The sequence below is a fragment of the Heterocephalus glaber genome, unplaced genomic scaffold (genome assembly GCF_053883595.1).
Source record: "Heterocephalus glaber isolate CG9 unplaced genomic scaffold, H.glaber_assembly_v1.0 deba00001608, whole genome shotgun sequence".
Lineage (NCBI taxonomy): Eukaryota > Metazoa > Chordata > Mammalia > Rodentia > Bathyergidae > Heterocephalus > Heterocephalus glaber.
In genome coordinates this window covers 1769769-1795629 of record NW_028258379.1, presented here as the reverse complement: position 1 = coordinate 1795629, position 25861 = coordinate 1769769, and the positions used below count along the sequence as shown (strand labels likewise).

The following is a 25861-nucleotide window of genomic DNA, read 5'->3' as shown; positions in this document are numbered from 1 at the left end:
TGATAGATTCCTAGATACACATAAATTACCAAAACTGGACCAAATATATATATATATATATATATATATATATACCCTGAAAAATCCAAATACAGGCAATGAAATTGAAAGATTAAAAAAAACAAACCCCAATGTGAGAGACCAATAGTGGAAATACGGATTGAAATGTACAACGGATGTTGGGAAATGGGAAGAAAGTGTTCAAATGGGAAGGGGAACAAGGAGGGAGAAAGGAAGGAAAGGACAAGAAAAAAAGTGAAAATAGAAGGAAAAATGGAAACAAAGCTTTTGTACATAGGACAGGAGGGAGTTTGGGGGGCGGGGATGGGATGAAATAAAATTTTGCACAAGAGCAAGGACCCGAGTTCAATCCCCGGTACCCTGCAAAAAGAAAAAAAAAAGTAAAATAAAATTTATTTGAAAAAATAAATAAAATAAACAAAACACCTACCAAGAAAAGTCCAGGACCCAATGGATTCACTGACAAATTCTGTAAGAACTTTAGTGAAGATTTAATGCCAATACTCCTCAAACTCTTTAACGAAATTGAAAGAAAAGTAGTACTCCCAAAGTCATTCCTAGAAGGTAGAGTTATCCTGATTAAAAACCTGAAAAGGCCCAACTAAAAAAGAGAACTACAGACTAATCTTTTTCATGAACATAGATGCAAAAATTCTCAAAAAAAATCACACATCACACCAAGCAGGATTCATCCTGTGGATGCAGGGATGATTCAAAGTACTCAAACAAGATATAATACATCACATTAACATAAGCAAGGACAAAAATGACATGATCATCTCAATTGATGCAGTAAGGCCTTTGACAAAATCCAACATCCATTCATGGTGAATATCCTGAAGAAAATGAGAATAGAAGGTCCTTATCTCCATCTGATAAAGGCATTTACAACAAACTAATGGCCAATATCATGTTAAGTGGGAAGAAGCTGAACGCTTTCCCTCTAAATTCAGGAACAAGACAAAGATGTCCACTATCACTACTACTGTTCAAATAGTTCTCAAAACATTAGCCACAGCAATGGAGAAAGAGAAAGAAATAAAAGGAATATGTATAGGAAAGGAAGAATCCAATTTATCATTACAGTATTTATTTGCAGATGGAAGCGGTACATGTATATAACACATCTTAATTCTTTTTTAAAAAATCACATTTCTTCTCCTTCCTCCTCGCTCCCTCCATCTTTTGGTACCCTTCCCATATGCAAAAGATCTCATTATTTCTTATTACCTGTGATTTATTTTGCTCTTTATTTATATTTTGGGTTGCTCATATGAGAGAAGCCATGTTATATTTAAGCTTGTGTGTCTAATTTACTTCACTTAACATTATGGTCTCCGAGTGCAACCATTTTTCTTCAAATGACTCAAGTTTATCCTTTTTATGGCAGAGCAGCACTCCATTGTGTATAAATACCAGATTCTCTTTACCCATTCATCTGTTGATGGGACATATAGGATGTTTCCAAGATTTAGCTATTGTGAATTGTGCTGCTATAAACAAGGGTATGCACATATTATTATAAAATGATGTCTTATAACTTTTTTGGAAGGATATCTAGAAAGGGAATAGCTAGGTAAAATGGAAAACCTGCTTTCACTTCCTACATCCTATTTTTGTGAAGCAGGGTTTTCTGCAGTGACAGCAACCAAAAACAGATTATGGGGTAGACTGAACATAAGCAACATGTTTGGGTTTCACTGTCTCCCATCACCCCCAGAAGGGACCATCTAGTTAAAGGAATAATCTCACAGCTCCTAGTGATTCTACATTATGATGAATTATAGAATTATTTCATTATATATAATGTAAGAACAGAAATAAAGAGCACAATAAATGTAATGCAGTTGAATCATCCTAAAACTCCCCCCCGCCAAGTCTGTGGAAAAATTGTCTTCCATGAAACCATAGTGCCAAATAGGTTGAGGACTGCAGAATAAGGTTATTTGCCCAAGTCTCACACACCTTAATAGCAAGAATTTGAACTCCTCAGTCACTGATCCCCTTATCCATTGTTATTGTCTATAAAAAGACAAAGAATGTCTTGCTTGTTCCAGTTAACTGAATCAAAGAAGGCTACAAATATTCTCCATTACTTCCTATTTTCACTTCAAATGCTCCAACTGGAAAAGTGCGTATCAATACTATATATGTATAGCTTGATTACCTTTGACAAAACAGAGCAGAATTTTGCCAGAACTGGTAACAGCAATGAAACAGTATATGGTATTACCATTTCAAGGGTAAGAGGCCCTTGTACTAGAAATAGGCAATTACATTTATGGATTGAATTTCCCAAACTCAAAAATTAACATTTTAGAAATAAAGACTGCCCTACAGAGCCCTATCAATACCACAACAATACTCACTCAAAAAACTTAGTATATACAATGGCAATGCAGAACCTCCTACCAAAGATAAAATAGTTAGTTTTTGCATGTTTCACTCAAGAAACAGACTGATACAACAGAAAAATAATTAAACTAAGAATCTAAAGGCTTGAACTCTCACTCTGGTTTATACAGTTCTCTTGCGCTTAGTGAATGTTTCAGTAAAAGAGGAGGGAGGAGGATTGATAACCATGCTACATATTTACATGAAAATGTACTCTATACTATAAAATGCTCTTCAGTCTTAAGATCTGATTAATATAATTACTGGGCCGGGGATTTAGCTCAGTGGTTCCAACACCTGCCTCGCAAGTGGAAGGACCTGAGTTCAATCCCCAGTTCCAAAATATATATATATATATTATATACATATTACAAATCTAGGCCCACAAGGAATTAAAAATATGTCACTATATTAACTTTAGGTGTACACTAAAAAGTCCATTACCATTAAATAACACTCATTTTTACAGCAGACTATAACTCAGTAAGAATATGAATACTCAGGAAGTTTTGAATGAATGTTTGTCACTTATTTGCATTATAGTTGTACTTCTGAATTTAAATTTATGTTTATGATGATATTCTAAGTATATTATCAAAATATCATTGAAAAGAAGGAACTGTTACTTATGAAAAAGTAAGCCATAGAAATGAGTTCAAACAAAATAATCTCATTATGTTTATATTACATAAATGATTTGGTATTTCTCCAAAAGAGCATTTAAAAAGTCAATAAGTTTCAAATGTGCAAAGTATTTCCATGTGCTTAACAAGAAAACTATCCAAAAGAAACACAGCTTAAGAAATTTCTTATTTCTCATCTGTCTCTCTTGTTCCACTCACTTTTTTTCACTGCCTGCCTGCTGCCCACAGTAACATTTCTAATAAAATAAGGCAGCAAAAGTACATATGCACCTGCAGACTGTAGTTACAGATACTACTTAGCAATGACATAATTCATTTAAATATTTATCAGCATGAACTCCTAAAGAGACTAATACATGTCTTAATGCAAATGCTAAATATACTATAGTATCTTTTACCCAGACCCAAAGATTATCATTCAGAATTCATCAAAAAGAAAATGTTAAGATCATATAGTTCTCAAGAAAATTCAATACCTTTGATTACTATAAGCCTTATTTTAATACATGTGTTTTTATCTGACACACAGAAAATAGGAATAAGCATATGTATATGAAACCCCATGAGGCAGGAAAAAAGAAAATTAAAGCAGCAATACAAAGTGCCACAAAATGAAATAAAATATCACCCTTTCTCACTAGCAAAGCTGTTTAAGTCTTTCTCAGCAAGGTATCACACTGAATGACATGGATATGAAAGTTTGAGGAAAAGGTAATCATAAAATTTAGGCTATAGTTATGTTTACACATGAAAATCTAAAATTACATGTTTATATATTAATCCCCAAAAAGGATGAGAAAATTACACAAGTTAAAGTTCCAATGAACTCTTAAACTATGGAAAGACAAAGAGAAAATCTTGAAAATAGTAAAGGAAAATGATTCTTCACAAAGAAAGAAACCCCAGTAAAATTATTAACAAACTTACCAGAAACCATGGAAATCAGAAGTTGGTAGAATGATACATTCAAAGTGCTAAAAGAAAAACCCAAAACCAAGAGTTCCTTTCTGAGTTAAACTATTCTCCAAACCTGAGGCAAAATGAAAATATCCCGAAAATAACAAAGGTCTGGAAAATCTTTAAAAGTACTGAAGAAATCCTTCAGGTTGAAACAGTAAAAGACAGTACCTCAAATTCATACAAAGAAATGATACTAAAATGGTAATTACATCAAAAACATAAAACACTGGATGAAAATATTTTTCTCTTTACTTCCCTTATCTGCTTTTTTTAAAAACTAGAAAAAATATGAAGCTGAGTGGTTGAGCCTATAAAATATTTGTGACAAAAATAACACTCAAGACAGGAAGACTGGAGCTTGAAAATATATACCACACACTGATTAAACTGAAAAAGTACACAAATACAGAATAATATTTCAACATTTTTCTCTCAGTAACTAATGGAAAAAATTAGTAAGGAAACAGAAGATCTAATACATCAAATAAGTTGATCTAATAAACATTTACAGAATAATCAAGTTCATAGAAAATTCAAGATACTCTGTGCAACAAAAAAATTTTTCAATAAATTAAAAATGTTTAAAATCATATAGGTTCTCTGGACATAACAGCAACGATATATTTGGGTTTGAAAACTTGTAAACAACACCTTCTAAATAACCCATGGGTCAAGAAATCAAAACCAAAATTAGGTAATATTTGAACTAAATGAAAATTAAATAAAGCACAACTAAAATAGCCATATGAATGCACCACTCACCTCTCCAACTAACTGCAGAAGAGTAATGAACCAAGGATTCAAGTTGCTGCACTTTGAAAGCCATCTTCACATTTGTGCCAGGATCATGACTCCAACAAGCTGCTTCCAGCCAATGGCTGAAGCAGGCAAATTAATGTAGTTATATACTTAGGTGATGTGGATTTCTCTGCCAGGAAACTTTCACACAAAGATTCTCCAGTCACTTTGCCAAACTTCCTTAGAAATACACTATACTCTGAGACATTTCTATCCAACATTCCTTGTTTCTTGTTTGGCATCAAACCTACATTGCAGACTGATTTTTCCTCCTCATTTTGTCACACATTATTTTTCCTGAACCATTTCTTGCACATTCAACCTAATCTTGGAATCTGATCCTTAGGAGACTAAACTATAGCAATAATATGTGACAGTTTGGGGGATGCAGCAAAAGAAATGTTTTAAAGAAAATGTATAAAATTACCTATGTATAATGATCCAAAAGCTCTCAAATCAATAAGTTTCTACTTTTAGAAATGAGAAAGACACGGCAAATAAAATCCAAATTAATGAAAATGAAGAAAATAAAGAGTCAATGTTAGTGAAATGGAAAACAGAAAAAAAATAAATGAAAGCACAACTGTTTCTTTAAACAAATAAAGAAACCTCCAGTCAAAGAGTCAAAGAAACAAAATGAGAAAATATAAATTAACAATACCAGGAATGAAAGAGGGAACATTATAACAGATGCTACAGAAGTTTTCCAACTTATACAGAAAATAAATACCCTTTGATAAGTTCATTAAAAGCTCATTATTTAGAATTAAGGAATCATTAATATTTTGCTAACATAAAGAATTTTATTTAAATTATAAGACAACTGAAAACCCTTGGTCCTTTCAAGAAACTTTAACTTTCTGACTTCAATATCCTAGGAGTTATGAGCCCTACACCACTCTAAAAAACAGAACAAGGGCCGGGGATTTAGCTCAGTGGTTTCAGTGATGCACAAGTGCAAGGACCAGAGTTCGATCCCTGGCACCAAAAAAAAAACCAGAACAAAAGAGACTAATTTAGTGGCCGCAGGGAGGTTCCAAACTGCAAGGGAGCACCTAGGAAAGGCTCTGATAAGCAGCAACCGGAGACAGCAGCAATGTGTTCATAGCTCTATCTACCAGTAAGAATACAGCCTGCAAGGAGATGCCAGAAGCACTCTCAACAAAAATAGAAAGGGCTTCTAGCACAAAAAGCACAAGAGGCAAGGTACTGACAGAATGGGAGTGTCTTTGCAAATTATCTATCAGTTGAGTTTAAGAAAGTTAGACTGGGATAACATTACATTTCACAAGACAAAAAACTGTGAGAAAGAGGGCAGGGATTTAGCTCAGTAGCGCTGTTGCCTGCCTCGAAAGTGCAAGGTCCTAAGTTCAATCCCCAGTACCAAAAAAAACTGAGAAAGAAGAAAAAGGGAGCAAAAATAAAAATAACAGGGTCACAACTACCTATAAACATACAGATAAAGTCAAAAGAAACAAAATGACAACAATAAGGAAATATACAGATAGATGTTATTCACTCTATCCCCCCCAAAAGAGGGACATAACAAAGACTAAACAAACATATCTGAATGAGAATAACACAAGAAGTAGGCTAGAAGGTGGCAGGGAAGTGGCAAGATCCTTGTAGAGATGAGATCAAAATTCAAAGATAATACCACTGAGAGAAGAACTGGGTGCCCAGCCTCTCCCACACTGTCTTCTTAACCTAGACTGTCTTAAAACAAAAGAAATGTTCCCCAAAAAGAGAAGGTAACTAGAGATCAAAAGTCTCTCTTGCTTCTGAAGACAACTACACAGGAGAGACTCCCACAGAGCCCTGAGACTCCAAACAGTTTGGAAAATTGTGTTGATCTCACCGGCTACGTTTCCAAAGCAGAAATCCATGTTGTACAGTTCCGATCCCTGTGACGTAAGGTGCTGTGACCAAACACCATCCTGAAACCAGACGGGAATGCATGCCAACCTGAGGGTTACTAACATTCCAGCATGCTCGCGTAAGTGGTTATAACACCATAACCCTAATTGCTCAGAGCTAAAGATCACCAGAAAGGTCAAGACTTTGGCTTCCCATCCCCCAGGGAACAGAACTGCACAGATGGAAAACCAACAGACAGTTGGCTGCCTATGTTCGCCTGCACCCTGCACTACAGCCAGCCAGGCACTGGTCCCATCTTCCTAGAGGAGCTAAAGCACAGCGGTCCTGGAGTATGCTGACAACTGGTCCAACACACTCCAACGTATATGCAGCTAAGCCAACAGTCAGTCGGTGGCCCTGCCCTTCAATAACGCCCTCCACACAGGCAACCAGAATGCAGTATCTGCACACAGTTGAGAGCAGCTTGACAGCTCTACTGCATGGAGAGCTCACCACACAGCCAGTACGCTTGCAGTGTCACCAATACCCTACTCCACTTAACAGCACTCCAGACAATGGCCCTACCCCCAAGTAAGCAGCAAGCGAAGTGGCAGCCACTTCCCACATGGTGAGCTGGTCACAAGGTCATCCAGCCTACAATGACCATGTACTCAAGTCCAGCCCTAGAGAGCCAGGCAGCACCCATCTCCCCATGATGAGCCCACTGTATAATACGATCTAGTCTGTACCATTAGCACATGCACCGGCCTAATATGATAGCCAGCCAGATAGATGACAGCCCTATAAACCATAAGGGTACACCACAGAGCCACTAGCCACATCTGGCCCAACAGCCATACCAGAAGCAGTCTACTACCAGAAAAACTGCAGCATGCAGCTTCAGTCACAAACAGCACAGCCTACACCACTGGTGCTACCACGGACGTTGCTAATAAGGATTACAGCTGAAGAAACTGCAGAGACCACACTTTTGAGTCCACTCAGAATCAGAGTGACATACTACATTAAAGCAACACACTATATCCTAGCACTCATCTAAAGGAAAAACTTTCAGTCTACAAAAAAATCTAAAGCTCCATAAAGCTTGAAAAAGTGACTATTGCACTAGATATGCAGACATCAACACAGGGATACAGGAAACACACACACACAAAAAAGAAAGGACACTGTTAAGGGAGCACAATAATTCTCCAGTCTTAGACTCCAAAGTAAAGCAAACTTACAAAATGTCTGAAAAAGAATCAAAGTGATGACTTTAAGTATGTTTAATGAGATGCAAACAATTCAAAGAACTTAAAACTTCTCATTCATGGTATGAATGAGAAATAAAAATAATTTTTGAAAGAAAAGGGAATGATGGAATTAATTTTAGCAGTTTATTTCTTTACATTAAGATATCTTTGCTCACTGAAGGAAAAAAAAAGATATATAACAACAAAATGCTGTTTTGGGTGCAGAATAAAGGAAACTTTGCATACAATCTGTGGTGTATTAATTAGTATAGCCATTATAAAAAAAACACTTGAAGGCTCCTCAAAAAAACTAAAAATAGAATTATCCTTTGACTCAACAATTCCATTATTGCATATATACCCAAAGGTAAAGAATCAGTGTGTCAAAGAGATATCTGCACTCCTATTTTTTTTTTTTTTTTGGTACCAGGGATCAAACTCGAGACCTTGTGCTTGTGAGGCAGGCACCAGAACGAACCATTGAGCTAAATACCCAGCCCTGCACTCCTATTTTTATTGCAGCACTACTTACAACAGCTAGATAAAGAATCAACACAGGTGTCCACTGACAGAAAAATGGATAGAAAAAATAGACTACATAGTACTAACAATGAAATACTATTGAGCCATAAAAAGAACGAAATCTGGTCATTTGTGGCAACATGGATGGTACTGGATAACCATGTATTATGTGAAATAAAGCAGGTACTAAAAGGCAAGTACCACAAATACCACTTTTATGTGGAAACTAAAAATGCTGACCTTATAACATAATCCCAGCACTTGGGAGGCTGAGACAATCTCAGGTCAATCTCAAGATACATAGATCTTGTCTCAGTAAACCAAAAACAAACAAACAAACAAACAAAAAAGACTGATGGCAGATAAACACATTATAAAATGCTAAAATCATTAATCATAAAAGAATGCAAAGAAATGCATGAGACATCAATAATACCTGTTTAGAATGTCTTAAAACTGCTTTTAAACTCACAATGAATCAGTGGTGCCTTGGTTCATGAACTCAATTCTCTCCAAGATTCTAGTCACAAACTAAACTAGATAAGAACCAAATCAAATTTCCCCATAAGGTTTGATGTAAATAAGGTAAATTTGTTCTGAAACATTCTGAAATGTATTTTTTTAATCACAAAAATATAAAAAAAGTACAGTACAGTATGACAAGAGAACGCTAGCCTTGCTTGAGGCGACTGCTGGCTTGGAGGACAGGAAGGTGGGTGGGAAGGAGGTTACTGATTGGAGACAGAGTCCCCTCCATAAGGACACTGAGGAGACCTCCTTCACAGGTTTCCTCTCTTTGTTGTCTCTTAGCTACAGAGTCAATTTTGACAAAATATCTGTCTAAGGTCACTTGTTTTTTCCTGTACTGCATAAACCTCCAGAAATGAGAGACTACCTTATCATGCAACAGATTCAACACTCTGTTCATTATAGTTATATTGAGGTGGTGCTTCTCAAAGAAATCTTGACACTCATTCCATTTTTCCATCATGACTTTTATTACATCCCTGCTAACCTCCTCTTGTCTTCCTCTTCTTCAGTGGAATGCTCAACAAGCACCTTCTGCTGCTCACTCTGGAGTTCAGCAAGTTCTACTGTTGTCAGCTCCTCTTTATGGTTCTCAACAAGCTCCTCTATGTCTGCACCATTGATGTCCCGACCCATACTCTTGCCCATGGACACAATCTCCTCCACTACCTGTGCATCAGGGCCTTCAAAGTCATGTTCAGTGACACATTCTGGCCACAGTTTCCTCCAGGCTAAGTTTAAAGTCTGGTATGTGAGATCTTTTCAGGCTTGGTCAATGAGTTTGTTGCAGTGGAAGACACTGAAATGTTTCTTGCAGAACTCTGAGTCAAGGATGTCTCTTCAGTGACATTAAAACACTCAGTGAAGAGTGCCTTTGTGTATAGCTTCTTGAAGTTGCAGATTACTTGCTGGTCCATGGGCTGCTGAAGAGGTGTCATGGGGGGAGAGGGGTTGGTTTCCCCTTTATAAAGTCATACTCAGCATCCATATCATCCACCAAGGCTGGAGGGTGTGCCAGGGCACTGTCCATCAGAAGAAGACACCTTTCAGGCAGCTGGATGTCAGAGAGATATTTCCTAATGGTGGGTGCAAACACCTTGTGCAGCCCTTCCATGAAAACTTGCCTTGTGACCCAAGATTTTACATTGGCCCTCCAAACAACAGTTCACATTCTGTTCCTTGAATTCATGAGGGATCTAGTAATGGTACACTAGTAGTGGTTTTAATCTTCAGATCAGTGCTTGCATTCACACAGAACAAAAGGGTCAATCTGTCCTTCATAGGCTTGTGCTCTCTCAGTGTCTTTTCCTCCTTTGTGCTATAGATTCGGTTCCACATCTTCTTCTAGAAGAGCCCCATTTCATTGCAGCTGAACACTTGCTGAGTGATATGTCCTTCTGCCTTCATGAATTCCATAAGTTCTTTCTTGTAGGCTTCCGCAGCAGCCTTATCAGAACCGGAAGCCTCACCATGTCTTATACTGTGGATGCCACTTCTCTTACAGAATTTATCAAACCACCCTCTACTGGCTTTAAATTCAGCACTTGTTGCACTTGTAGAGGAGTTTCCTTGAAAAAAAATCACTGTACAATTCTCTGGCTTTTTCACAGATCATAGCTTCACTAATGCTATCACCTCCCAGCTGTTTCTTTTCTTTTTTTTGGTACCAGGGATCAAACTCGGGACCTTGTGCTTGCGAGGCAGGTGGCAGAACCACTGAGTTAAATCCCTGGCCCTCAGCTGTTTCTCATTCAGCCATACTAACAAAAGTCCACCTCTTCCAGCACTTGTGCCCTCTGCTTAGTAAACATCATTACTCCTTTTGTCATAATAGCTCCTTTGATGGCACCTTTATTCTTCAAAATAGTTGAGACTGTTGATTTTGCCATCTTGTACTCCAAGGCCAGATCAGTCACATAAATACCATGCTCATGGTTTTCTACAATTTCCTTCTTCAATTCAGTGGTTACTTTCTTCAAAACCTTCTTACCATTCTTGTGCTGCACTTTCTTGTTACCTTTAGTATTGCTCTGCACATTCTTATTACCTTAATTACCACTCTGCACTTTTGTTTAACCACCATGTTTGCTCTGCACTTTCTTTGGAGCCATGCTGGATTGAATAATGCTGTACAATATTATATATGCTGAAAAGCACATAAAAAAGCTTTACAGCAGTGTGCACAGATCTGTCTACGACCATGATCTTGACTAGAGAAAAGCAGGACCACATGTCAGAGCAGGGAAGATGACCGCAGTTGTGTTTGTCACCCAATGTGGAGTTTGGGAATGGAAGTAAAATTTTGCTGAACACTTCTGTTCATGAACCTAATTTTTTGTGAACCAAGGTATTACTGTACTGAATACTGGCAAGGATGCAGAGCAACTAAAATACTCATACATTGGTAGTGGGAACGTAAAATGGTACATCCATTTTGGAAAACACTTTGGCAGTTTCTTAAAAGCTAAACCCCTTTCCATATATCTCAGCAATTCCACTCATAGTATTTACCAAAGAGAAATAAAAGTTTATGAACAAACATATAGACATATAAATGCTTACACAGGCAGAGAATCTCTATTTCAAAAATCTAAAATCCAAAATGCCCTCAAATCTAAAACTTTCTGAACACTGTGATGTCAATCAGTAAAGTCTATTCAAATATTCCCAATCTAAATGCTCCAAATGTTATAGGTAATGTTATTCTAATGGATGTATTTCCTAGGAAAATATTTCCTAATTTTCCCTAGAAATTATATTTGTAAAGGCAGAATATTTTCTTCATGTCATGCTCATTTTAGTAAATCTGTTAGTCAACAGATGTTTTCCAAAGAATTTTAAAGTTAACTTTTTTCTTTTTCTTTTTTTTTTACACTCAATACCTTTTATATCAACTTGTAGCCTTTACGGTACAAAGAAATGTTAAGCCATAAGGGTGAAGAGAAAAATTTGATATTTAAATTCCTCCACCTCAACAATGAATACATACATAGTTAAACTAGAATACACACCCTGCTTCACATAACTCATGGGCATCATTTAGCTACAACCCTTAAATCCATTGCAATAAACAAAAATTAACTACATACTGTGAAAAAACACACACACTGTATATTTCATCCCATCAAATGGGAACTATTAGGCAAATTAAATTAAAAACACTGCATTTTCTAAGAAATTAAAAACTGGTCATGTCTTTATATTTCTACTTTCAGTAATATTTGGGAGAAAATCAAGAAAATATTTTCTTTCTTCCAAAAGAAAACTCCTTTCTCATGCTTCAATGAGAACTTTTAGGGCCTGGGGGTACAGCTCAGTGATAGAGCCTTTGGCTCTCTGGGGTTAAGGCCCTGGGTTTGATTCCCAGCATACAAACAAAACAAAACAGAATCTTTATATTTTTAGAAGTCAGTGGACTAACAGTCATATAAGCATACAAGTGTTTTCTGTTCAGTATAGTAATTAAGTTTATAATCCTTACCAAGTGATTTTTACAAATGTTTCTTAGATCCAATGCACTCACAGGGTATTAACATTTTAAATGTTAATCATTTCCACCAACTGAAGTATTATCTAAGTAAACCAAAAAAAGTACTTTTATCATATTGTATATGTAGCCAATAATTATTAATACATTTTTTAAAAAGAACCTAAAGTCCCCCCAAATTTAGCACAGGTAGTTATATTTTTCATCTAATAGATGGTTTTACAAATGGTGTGCAGAAATAGTTTGAACTGTGTAAATATATCATATTATCAACCCACTAAATCAAAAGAAATTGCCAAGTTGAATCAGTTACAAAGAAATAATAATTCTGGCATGTAGAGAAATATGCATTTTTTTCAAAATTCTCAATAACTACCCACCGCTATAAATCTCCAAAACTTGACTTAGAGTTGAAACCAAGATACGTGTCACAGTAATTTTAAACTCCATAGACATTTTAATACGTCACTAAGATATTTACACTCTATGTCACAATGGTGCTTGGCAGTGATAGATATACTGTAAATGGAAAAAAGTTACCCTTAATCTTTTAAAACTTTTTTCTCTTTACTTCCATAGGATTTAAACTTAGAAAAAGGCAGTTATATTGTTTCATCTTTAACACAAATAAATTAATGAAGGGTTGATCAGGTGGCCCTACCATTCTGATACCTAAAGTTGTATGTATTTGAACAGAAGGATAAAATACTGCTACATTTAATGCTGAAATTCAGAACAGTTATGATCTGACTACCTTAGTCAAATCAGTCAGAAACAATTCCACAGGTATTGATTACTTTTGCCGGTGGGCAGTCAAAAAACATACAAAGTAACATATGAACTAACAAAAAATGTTTCCCATTTTTAGGAAGAATCACAATAATATAGTGTGAACCTCTGAAATCCATTTGACCTATCCAATCAGGTCTAAGATCAAATTTTTAATTTTTTAAAATAATCCCGTCCTTTCCTGAGTATCAGGAAATCGACTGGTAGTCACATCGCCCAATATAACCAGAGCATAATAGCTTATTAAATAAAATATTTGTAAGGCCAGGGATTTAGCACAGTGGTTCCGCAGCCTGCCTCGCAAGCGCAAGGACCTGAGTTCGAGCCCGGGTACCAAAAACAAACAAATATTCATAAGGTCAAAAAAAACATTCAATTTCAAACTAGAAAGAAACCCTACTTACTCAAGCATCACATTCAGTTTTTACAGCACAACAGATTTGGCTTAAACCATTCTTGTACACTCTTACACCCAGGCACAAATATACTATGTAACATAAAGTCAGAGATGGCATTCTCCAAACTAAACTTTAAATAGATTTTAAAATGTAATTCCAATATTTATAGATGTTTCTTCAAAAAATGTTTATTCTCACACCCTAATGTCCCATACTGAAGGATTGTATACTGTTTTGTTTTTCCTCCAAGTTAAATCTGAATCCTCAAAATTGATTCCAGGATAAAAAATCTCCGCAAATTATAGTTTTATATATGTGTGTGTACTCTCTTCTGCCTCCCTCTCCCTCCTTACCCTCCAGCATTTAAAAACCACTTTGGATGAATTGTGAGACCCTACTACTAACCCACATCAAAATCCACAGCGATGTAAGGGCATTCTTTCAGCATTTTTCCCAGCTTACTCCTCCTCTCCAAAGCAGTTCAGCATTGCCACAGCTCAAATTTAATGGGAAGAGAGAGCTCAAGTTTAATGGGAAGAAAGTTTTTGAATAGCTTTTTTGTTTGTTTTTACTTGGGTGATCTGGGTGGCACATATTGTTCTTTGCCATTAGGTCGAATCACTCCCTGGGGCATAGCCCTATGGCTAAATTGGCACTGTAATTTTTCCAGCTGCTCCCTTGGGACTGGCATCAACTTGAAAGCCAAAATAATCTGGGTTTCTCAGGAGCTCCATTCTCTTCATTTTTGGTGAGAGGCACAACATGGGAGTGAAGTTCCTAAGTGGCTGCACAAGAACTGAAGATGCCCCTTTAGGGGGATTCTGCTGTACTTCAGCATAATGTAATTGTCAGGGTTCCCATAGGGCCACAGCTGCGGGAGCATGTTACTAATACATGGTGAAGTGGGATTTACCCTTGATGTCTTTGCAGCATTTGGAGAAGAAACTGGAAGAGTTATCTGAATGCAAACATCCTTGGGAACAGGAACAGTGGAGTCCTCTATTAGATCCTTTTCTTGCTGAGTTGTACTTCCTACAGGAAGCTTAGCCGCACTTGGAAGACTGGTACTCACACCCTGAGTTGCTGGGCAGAAGTATGGTCTGTTTGCTTGCCCTGGCATTTTTTTTTTCTTTTATTGAAACAGGGTCTCACTAAGTCACTAAGTTGCCCAGGCTGAGCTTGAACACAATCCTCTGGTCTCAGCCTCCCAAAGTGCAAGAATTTCAGGCATCCACCACCACACCCAGTTGCCCTTGTATTTTTTCCAGGTAAAAGAAGAAAATTTGAAACTAATAAGTTAAATCTTGGTGTTGGAGACTTTGCTTAACCTGTTGAAGGATATTATCATCTTCAATCTCTGAAAACAGTTTTTTGCTCCTAACATAGTACCCATTCTGTTCCATCTGTAAAGTAAGAGTCCCTTTAAAAGGTATATAGGTCAACTTTCCTGCTGTTGGGACCAAATATCCAACACACTCACAACTTCAGAGGAGGAAACAGCTATTTGATCTTTGACAAAGGGACCAAAAACATACACTGGGAAAAAGAAAGATAGCCTCTTCAGCAAAGGATGCTGGGAAAATTGGATATCCACATGTAGAAGATACATTACTAAACTAAAATCAAAATTGATCAAAGATCTAAATATTAAAACAGAAACATTTAATCTCCTGGAAGATAAAATAGGTACTCTTCAAACCATACGCATAAAGACTTTCTGAACAAGAACTCCAATGGTCCAAGAAATAGCACCAAGAATCAACAAATGGGATCACGTCAAATTCAAAAGCTTCTACACAGCAAAGAAAACAACCAACAGAGGGAAGAGACAACATATAGAATGGGAAAAATTTTGCCTACTATTCTTCAGAGGATGAATATCTAGAATATATAAAGAACTCAAAACACTTAGACACCCCCCCCAAAAAAAAGCCCCAATCAAAAAATGGTAATTAAAATGAATAGACACTTCTTTAAAAAAAAAATACAAATGGCCAATAAATACATGAAAAAATGTTCAACATCACTGGCCACTAGAAAAAAAATGCAAAGTCAAGTAACTCAGATTCCATCTTTCTCCAGAAAGAATACCTATCATCAAGAACCCAAATAATGACTAATGCTGGCAAGGCTGCAGGGAAAAAGGAACCTTTCTACATTACTGGTAGGAATGTAAGCTAGTATGTTCACTATAGAAATCAATATGGCGATTACTAAAAAAAAATTAAAGCTAGAAATTCCATTTGACCCAGTTAATTCTCCTTCTAGGTATTTTCCCAAAGAGCTAAAGGCAATATATTATAATGATACATCCACACCCGTGTTTATAGCAGCACAATTCAAAATAGCTATATATTGAAAGTGGCCTATATATTCATCAACAGATGAATGGATAAATAAAATGTGGTAAATATACACAATGGAGTACTATCCTGCATAAACTTGAGGATAAACTTGAGTCATGTGTGGGAAAATGGATGCACCTTGAGATCATAACATTAGGTGAAATAAACAAGACACACAAATATCACATGGTTTCTCTTGTGTGAGAAACCTAAAATATAAACAAAGAGCAAAATAAAACAGGTAATAGAAAGTAGGGGGAATACATCTTTTTCAAATGCAAAGGGGATTAAGAGATAGAAAGAGAGGAGTGGGAAGGGATGGAAATAGTACTAAAAAAGAATTGAGGTGTATTATTTACATGTATCAACTCCCCACAAGGAATGTAATCATCATGTAACATGTACTAATAAAAATTTAAAACAAAAAAATACAATTATTAAGATATACACATACACACACAAGGGGAAATGGTTTATTTGACCCATTGTTTCAGGGAATTCAGCCCATGGTCAGCTAGCTCCAAGGGAGGAACATCAACATGGAGAGGCTTAGCAGAAGAATGCTGCTCACCTTCCAGGAAGTAGAGCAGGCAAAGGGTGGCAGAGTGAAGGGACCCCATATATAGTACACAAGGTTAGACCTCCATGAACTACCCAGACACACCCAAAATATGCTTTACTAATATGAAGGGGGCTCTCAAGCCAATCAAATTAATAACACTATCCATCACAGTCCATAGCTTAACAGCTTCATACCCAAACACAATCTCCTTAAACTGTTTTTAATCTCCAACTAAACACAAGGTCATAATTCTACCTAAGATGTAACTATTATACTTACAATTGAAAACACACTAATGCCTTCCCAAAGTCTCAATAGTTCCATCATTATTCAAAAGTCCAAAATTTCCTGTCAGACTCAAGGCAGACTCTTAATTGTAAAGCCCCTTAGTTGTAAATTCAAAAAGTATTACATGTTCCCAATATACAGTGGTATGGGTTAAACATTCCTATTCCAAAAGAGAGGACTAAAGGGATAGAAAAGAATAGGACCAAAGCAAGAATAAAAGCCAAAAGGGCAAATATTAAATCCCATAGCTCCATGTCCACCATCCAGGGTACATAATGGTAAGATGTAAATTCCTAATGTCTTGAGCAGGCCACCTCTAAGGCTTTGCTGGTTGCAGACCACAGAGTGAGCCTCTCTTAAGGTTACTTTGCTAGCTGCCTGTGGTCTTCCTTAGCAGACATTCCACATTTGAGGTATCTCTGACTTAAGCACTATACCTTAGCCTTCATTCCTACAACTTTATGCATCACCCTCTCAGGGGCACATTGCCTGGCCTCCCAAGCCTTCCTCTGAAACCTGGTGGAAGACTCCCTAATCCTACAACTCCTGTACTCTGTCTGTTGGTAAAACCAGGCTACCAGTGCAAGCAGAAGTCTGGCCACTTCAGACCATGGTTGCAGTGACTGCTGAAAGACTAGATGGCTGAGCACAATGAAATTAACCCCAAATAATCAGTTCCTTAAATGGCCCTTCTTGTCTTCTCAAATGAAAGTTTTACACTTTTATACTCTTGAGCCTGCAATGAGTGGGAGTTTTGATTCCTGAGATGCCATCAGTTGTCTGATGGCATTAAAAAGAAACCAAAGTGCTCAGTTCTTTTTAATGGCATCAGTCTCTCCAATAACCATATCTCCCTTTTGATCCCCACTTTACGTATAGTCTTTTCAGGCCAAAATTTAAATTTTTCAAATCAATCTGCTCTGCTTTTTGCTCCCAATTCTCACTATAAACCTGGATAATGGCATCTAGCAGTACTCATGCCACAGCCTAAATTTTGGTCTGCCCTGAAATTTCCTCTACCACATCAATTAGTCCACCACCATCCTTAAATTCAGCCTCACATAAAGTCTTAGGACATGGACAAAATGCAAACAAACTTTCTCCTAGAGTGTGACATATGTGACCTCTAGTCTAATTCCCAACAGAGTCTTCAGTTCCAAATGAAACCTCAAAAACCTGGCCTTTACTGACGGATTCCTATCAGCATTTTGCTCTTCTAAGCCCAGACCAGAATTGCCCATCTATCTCTTCTAGGAATTCTATAGCCTGCATCTCTAAACCTTTACAAACTTCTCCTCCAAACCAGTCCCAAAGGCTTCGGAACCAGACTGTCAAGTATAGTGCCATAAGATTTTACAGATATCAGATAGATGATTATTGTAGTAGTCCATGAGAGAAATGATAGTAACTAGCCTGGGATGACAGTAGTAAGAGAAGTGGGTGAAGTCAAGATAAATTTTGGAGGAAGAGCAAATTTACTATCAAATCATCTAAACTTTCAAATTGCTGTAGTTAAAAAGTAAAAAATGTAACAGCTTGCAAAAAAACTTGAATTGAGCTATTGTGTTTTCTACTTAAATTGTAAGCCAGATTTGATTTCAATATTATATTCTACAAAAGAAAATAGAAAAATTGCTAAAATGGAATCAATTATTTTATGACATGCAACAATAAAAGTATAGTAGATATATATGACCTTATCTGTTGAAGTCGGAAGAAACAAACAGTCCTTTGCTTTTTAAAATACCATTTTTAAAACACTCATTCTTGCATATTTATCATGTTCAGCTGTGACAAGGGATACATTCCCAAGGTGTGTAACAACACTGTCAACTAAACATTGAACCTCATCCTGAAGAGTACTGACTTGGCTAGTTTTATCAGCTAACTTCTGCCACTTCAATATTGCATGTCATTAATAATAGCTTTGAAATTCAAGTATACAATGATATACATTAACTAAAAATTCTGTAAACTCTGTCATATTAAAAAAATTTTTTTTAAACTGTCATGTTCAATTTTTAATATCTGAGTGAAAAAAGGGGGAAAAAGGACAATTCAATATTTAATTCTGCTGAAAGTTCTTACATAGTTTATCAAAGAATCTGACCAATATAACATAAGCAAAGTACAGCCTGGTTAAAAATGACTAGAATCTTTCTCTAGACTTCACCTTAAGAGAAGTACTTAAGATACTTTCCAAGAGTGAGAAAATACGTTTGGTAAACTAACAAACACTTTTCCACTAGTTTCACTAAACTTAAGAACATCAATTATGGCAAAACTATTCTATACTTTCTTATTACTGCAATCATTATGTTTCTTGACATTATATTAGATGTTTTCAAAAAGCAATATGCACCAACGTACAGAATTTTAAAAATATATAATTCATTAAGGCAGGCACAATGGTGCTTGCCTGTAATTCCACTTGGGACACTATGGGTTCAAGACCAGCCTGGAGTACATAGTGAGTTCAAGAGTGGCCTGAACTATATAGTGAGACCCTGTTTCAAAAAACAAAACAATATATCTATATCATTTATCAAATGATCAAAGTAGCAGGTATTTGCATTATAATTGGCTAAGGAATTTTTACTGATTACTTTAAAACAGATAAATATTGGTAAAATTTGAATCAACTATTCAATTGTACATCCATCCATCCATCTACCCAGTTATCTAGCGCCCAACCAAGATTTATGGAAAGCTTATTAGGAACTTACAGACTGATAAAGAGAGACAGGAAGGTAAACTGATCATTTCAACACAATTATAATATAATCCTTTAAGGATTAATAACAGTGGGACCATCTATATGGAGAAAGAAAAATACAGAGAATATTCCCTAGGATAAAAAGATTAAATAAATGCTATTCTCTAAACTCTAAATATATAATATTAGACACTATTATCATTTCAAAATAAACTATGAATCTGAAAAATTGAGTTGGTTTACTTTTATATTCTAAAGGAAAACATTCAGAAAAGGGGGAAAAACCCTAAAAACTTTGAACAGCACTTGTATGTATAACTATATTAGATATGTGTAGAATTACTGGCTTACAAAAACTAAATATTAGACTGCTTCCTTCCTTTCAGAATTCACAGGATCTGCAAAATGCTGATTTCATTATTTCATATTTATTGAACTCTGTTTAAGTGCCAGGCAATAACTTAGGTATATATTATTTACCTCTTAGAGCAATCTGATGGGGTGAAAAATAACCCTATTTTACAGATGAGAACAATGAAAACAGGCAACTTGATCAATAGCATGCTATCAATTAAATTAGCCAAAATTTAAATGTAGGTCTTCTAACTCCAATTTCAATCCTGTTTTCATTAGACACAGTTGCAGAATTAAAAATCTAAAGAATAAATTAGCATAGTCATCTACGCTATCATATATTATCTACAATAACTAGTCTCTCTTCCTGAGAGCTTAATATATGGCAGGCACTGTGTTGGGCACTTTGTTCACATCTCCTCCGATGTCCTCAGCAAGCATCTGAGACAGGTACTGTCATTGCCATTTTACTGATGAGGGAAAAGGCTTATTATAGAGACTAAGAAATTTGCTCACTATAAGCACATGAGTCAATGAGGCAGCTGAGTATTGGACTGAGTCCATTGGGCTCTGAAGTCCAAGTCCTTATCTACAATTTCATTATGTTGCCATTTTTAAACTAATATGAGATTATTTTAAAACATACTTACCAATATGAAAGTTACATACTTTAGAATGGTTACAACTCAAAAATCTGGATTTTAAAATTAATAGAACAGAGCATATATTTCCTAAACGGGAGAAATAACTTGATAAAAGTATCCAAATATATCACTGGCTTATAAAATATTTATTTTGAATGAATGGCTAAACAATTTTTAAAATTCAAATTAGTTTATCTTTAAAACTGTTGGGAAGCTAAAACTGGCTTTTATTTTTTATTTATTTTACAAAATTTTTTGGTACCTGGGATTGAACTCGGGACCTTGCACTCGTAAGGCAGGCAGCGGAATCACTGAGCTAAATCCCCAGCCCCTGGCTTTTATTTTTAAAAATTCCTATCATGCTCATTAGAGTTGTTTTTTTGGTTTTGGTTGAAGGGTCTTACTATATAGTTCAAGCTGATGTTGAACTATGTAACCTAGGCTGGCACTGAACTTGCAGCAATTCTCCTGCCTCAGCCTTCTGAATCCTCAGAGTACAGGTATACTCCACCATAAGAATGGCTTTTGAATATTAAGAGAATATGGCAATGGAGAACCGTTTGGGGGAAAATATAAATTTATACATTTACTCTATTTTATGTCAGTAGATTAATACTTCCCTAGCAATAGTTATCATTTTTCTCTTAAGAAGTTTTTCTAAACTACAAATTTAAAATACAAGAAAAACATAGAAGCCACATATCTCAATAAAATTACAATGTGTACTTTGAAAACTATTACATTTCATTTTCCTTACAGTATACACATTCATGTTTCCAGACATCTAGCCTACAACAGATCCTGTTCTTAAACATCTAAACCTTTCAGCTCACCCTGGAAACTAACAGAATTATAAAGCATACTCTTTAAAAATACCTTTTAAATAAGAAAATAAAATAAGACTCACCATTTTGATGCCTGTGGAAAATGTCACTGGCTTTACAGGTTTGGGTTTGTCAAGCTGCATCTCCAACTGGATAGATCTATCTTTATGCTGAGCCAAAAGCAGAGCAACAGGGAGATCAGAACTCTCCTGTAAGAAAAGATCAAATTCAATATGAAAGCTAAACAGGAAAAGCTAAAAAGCAACAAGACTTTTATTTTCACATATGCTCTTTTCCATAAGCACTTGATGTCAAACTAAATATTCATTTATTAAAAACACTTTACAAAAATACTAACATTCCATAATAAGAAAAGGCTGTTGTAGACTAGTAACTTAAAATAACTTGCAGACAAGTACTTTTATAAAATCCACATTAAAGATAATATAACAAGGTTCTATTTCATCTAGCCACCAACCATATTTATTAAAAAGAAAAATAGAGGGGCCGGGGATTTAGCTTGGTGGTTCCGCTGCCTGCCTCGCAAGCACCAAGGACCACAGTTCGATCCCCATACAAAAAAAAGAAAAGAAAAGAAAAATAGAAGCTAATCACAAAGAGGAGTATGAAGTACTATAACTTAGATCAGATGTTTACCTAAGACACATTCTTTTTACCAGTGAATTCAGACCAGTTTGAAATTGCTTCCCATTAGATTTCACCTGAGGCTGTTTGGAAACAATCCTTGTTCTGTTTTGCACAATGAGACTATTGTGAGTACAACCATATATTTATTTTTTCTTTTGCTTACCTTACTTTTAAAAAGAACTAAAATTTTTTAATCAAGTTACAAAATGATAAATATTTTCAATATTTTATATTGATACTAAATCAGGGCCACTATTTGCATAAATCTATTCACATTTATTTTAGTATCCCAAGCAAATTCGTGACTAATTCTGAAATGTAGACTGCTATTTATCCTATTTAACATGAGGTCTTCTTACATGCTTAAAGTGCTGTGAAGCTAAGAGCTAAACTAAATGATACCCAGACTTCTTCCTTTCAGAGTTCTCAATTAAAGAGAACCCTGGGGGAAAGGGTTGGTGTCTGTCTGTCTGTCTCTCTCTCTCTCTCTCATACATTCTTTACAAATGACAATGAAGGTATGAAAACATTTCTATCTCCTATACTAAGTTGTATGCAAAAAATATTTTTGTTTAAAGGTTTTTATAATACATGCCCATCCAGAATTTAATCCTGAAGAAACTACTGTTAACATTTCCCAGTATGAAAACAAGCACATATCTGATTCCAATTTTTTTCCCAAATCTAACAATTTAATAATTTTTAAGCACAAATGTGTCTAAAATACTTACAGGAATTAAGGTTACAGTACAGAAATAATTCAAATAACATGCAAGTTAATGCAACAGAATTATCCTAGAATAAAATTACACATTAAGATTTTATACTAGACATGTTTTTTAAAAGCAATGTCACAGATAAAAACTTTTAAAAGTGAGTAAAAACACAAATTTTATTTATAAAACAGATGCTTGTTAAGATGAAAACCATTGAGACTGGCTTTAGAAATAATGAAAGAATATATTTGGATACTTTTCTTATTTTACAACAAAGCATTAGTAATACATTCATAATAGTATTGCTGTGAAACTGCAACTATTCTAAATGTCCTTATTAAGTATCTTTAAATAAATGTAAAATAAATATTTTAAATGAGCTGCGGCAAAAAATGTCTTTTCATATGCAAAAACTAACAGAAAAAAACTCTTGGCTAAAAAGTTAAATCAATGCTTCCCAATTTATATTCAAAATGAATTCAAATGCTCATCTATTAACAGGTATTTATTCTAAACAGCAAAAATGCTTATATTAAAACCAAGACAATGTATTCACTTCAAAGAAGTTGTTAATCAAAACTAGCTTGTTTTAATCCTGGTTTCACATATTAAAATGTCTAAATAGTTGAATTTTACATAAATAAACATTCTATGTTTTTAAAACTAATTTTAACACTAAGGCATATAATTTGAACCTACTTAATTTTACTTTAGTACTCAAAATTTTAGGGCCTGAAAACTTTTGTGAATGTTAAACTAGAATTAGCTTTAATGACAATACTATCTAAAGAGTAAAATAAACTATGTGAAACATATACTCTGTGGAAGATTCAGTCATTCAAGTTAGTTCATTCTTCTTACCAATACATTTTACCTTAAAAGGTTTCTATAACCTATAATTGCCTGAAGGCACAATTGTTTAATATTTTTTAAAATTTTAATACGACTGTCTGTAATACTCATTAAAAGGTTTATAATGACTCTTTTTAAAAGATTACTTTAACGGACTTAAGTAACCCATCTGGCAAACAAAATTTCTAATAAAAATCAGCTACTGCATTTCACAATTACCAACCCATACAAAATTTCAGACATAAATAGAAGAAAATTTCAAAATAAGAATATAAAAAGATTTAAAAAGACATGACCTGATTAAAAATGTCTTTCTAAACTGTTAAAAAAAGTTGAATTTACAGTAGGATTAAATAAATGGACTTTTTTTAGCCCACATTATGGCAAACGCTAAGCTGTAAGTACTAAGACCATAATGTTAAAATCCTGTTACAGGGATTTAGCTCAGTGGTTCCGTCGCCTGCTGCGCAAGCGCAAGGACCCGAGTTTGATCCCCAGTACCAAAAAAAACCCATCTTGTTACATATAACATCAATGATTTTTAAAGGTTAAAAAGTAACTTTTGGTACAAGGACCAAACTGAAAAGCGGGAGTAAAAAATTATAATAAGTAGTACTTGTGTAAATTAGGTGCAGGAAATAATCCTAAAATTTAAGCTTCTAGGCATATTTGCAAATGCCAATGTTATCTTCCTTTTTAATAAAAATCTAACACATGAACATAGAAAAGGAATATATTCTTTCATCTAGTTAATAAGAATTCAAGAAGAAAAAAGAAACAAAAGAAATTTAATGATTCAAGCAGTCAAAAAAGACTAAAAATATTTTAACATTTATAAAAAGTTCGGCAAAGATTAAAAACTTAATCTAAGAGTTTTAAAAATAAATTTCAAAATGGAAACAAGAAATCAAAACTGCAGTGGTATTCTAAACCAATCTGGTGCAATTAATTGTACTAATGAATACAGTAAATTACTAAGAATTATTTAACAACTACATTACGTGAGGAAATAGTGAGGAAAGTATGCACAGTAATGACTTGCAGGTGAAGAAAACAGGAAGTGGGGGAAAAGCTCACAAAATCTAATATTAACTCCAGATTAGACACAATGTACAACACTGGCAGTTTCACATCTTGCTTCATGCCTCAATGAATTATTGGGGCACTTCATGCCAACAGCACCTCAATGAGGCAGCAAAACTTAGTACAGTACTCTTGAGGACTAAGAGGCTATACAAAAATAATTGCTATGCAAAGCTAGGAAAACTCAAAATTTGCAAACCCTTTATAGACAAAACATAAAATGCCAAAATTATGTTGTATATTCATCTAATATCAGAGTTCTATATTTGGGAGTAATCAATTAAATGTATAGAGGAAAAGCATTACTCCCAAAAAAATATGTTCCTCTTTTTATAAAGTGATTGAGAATCGGTAAATACATTTATAGCACCAATATTTACTAATTCATTCCTTAACACTTTTAATTTCTCACAAAATACATCTACAAAAATATAAAACATAACACATGTCATTTCAACTGTTAAAGCTGTCCTGCCACATAGCACATTCAAAAAGAACTAATCAAAGTTGACAGGGAAAATATCATTATTGTATTTTATACAATGTTGCCCGCATTTGAAGAACCAAATTCACACTCCACTCACAGAGAGTAGACAGGGTTTTATAATAAGCATTTTCTGTCTAGTTAAAATTCATTAATCCCCTTATCTTTATTTTTTCTTTCTCATCTATTTCTAACTTGATTAACCTTGCTTTCTGTTTTTATTCCTGATTAATTTAATGTTTTATTGGACAAAAACACAATAAGTCAATTAGGGGAACTAAGTGTGTTAACACTGAAGAAATATCTCATGGAAATGAATTTATTTGCACAAAAATAGAAAAGGAAGAATATAAGACCTTTGTGAAGAAAAAGGTTTCCTATTTTGTGATGTAATCAATATCACAGAGTAAGAGCATCAAATAATATAGCATTAAATCTATGAAACACTTCAGAGACCTTACTTATTACTGCTATTACCAATAATATGACTACTTAAGTAGGTAACTACTGGAAAAATACCACTATTACAATAATACTCCCATTTCTTCCAAGTATATTCTTTTTCATGCAAAAGTATGAAATATAATTCTGTCCCAGAGCTACCAGAATCACTACAAATTTTAGCACAGAATCAAAATATTGAAAAATTAGCTAGTTAATAGACAACCAATATTAATCAAGAGAAAATGCTTTG

At 34.9% G+C, this 25861-nt stretch overlaps 1 protein-coding gene across 4 annotated transcripts in view; it reads right to left on the bottom strand.

The window, feature by feature from the left end:
* Nucleotides 1-25861, bottom strand: part of Mnat1 (MNAT1 component of CDK activating kinase) — a 240901-nt gene that overhangs the window by 119147 nt on the left and 95893 nt on the right. For all 4 annotated transcript variants that reach the window (XM_021247889.2, XM_087195224.1, XM_004837439.3 and 1 more), the window contains one exon: nt 21468-21593. In XM_021247889.2, the coding sequence (XP_021103548.1) occupies nt 21468-21593 (126 nt within the window). The remainder of the gene's footprint in view (nt 1-21467; nt 21594-25861) is intronic.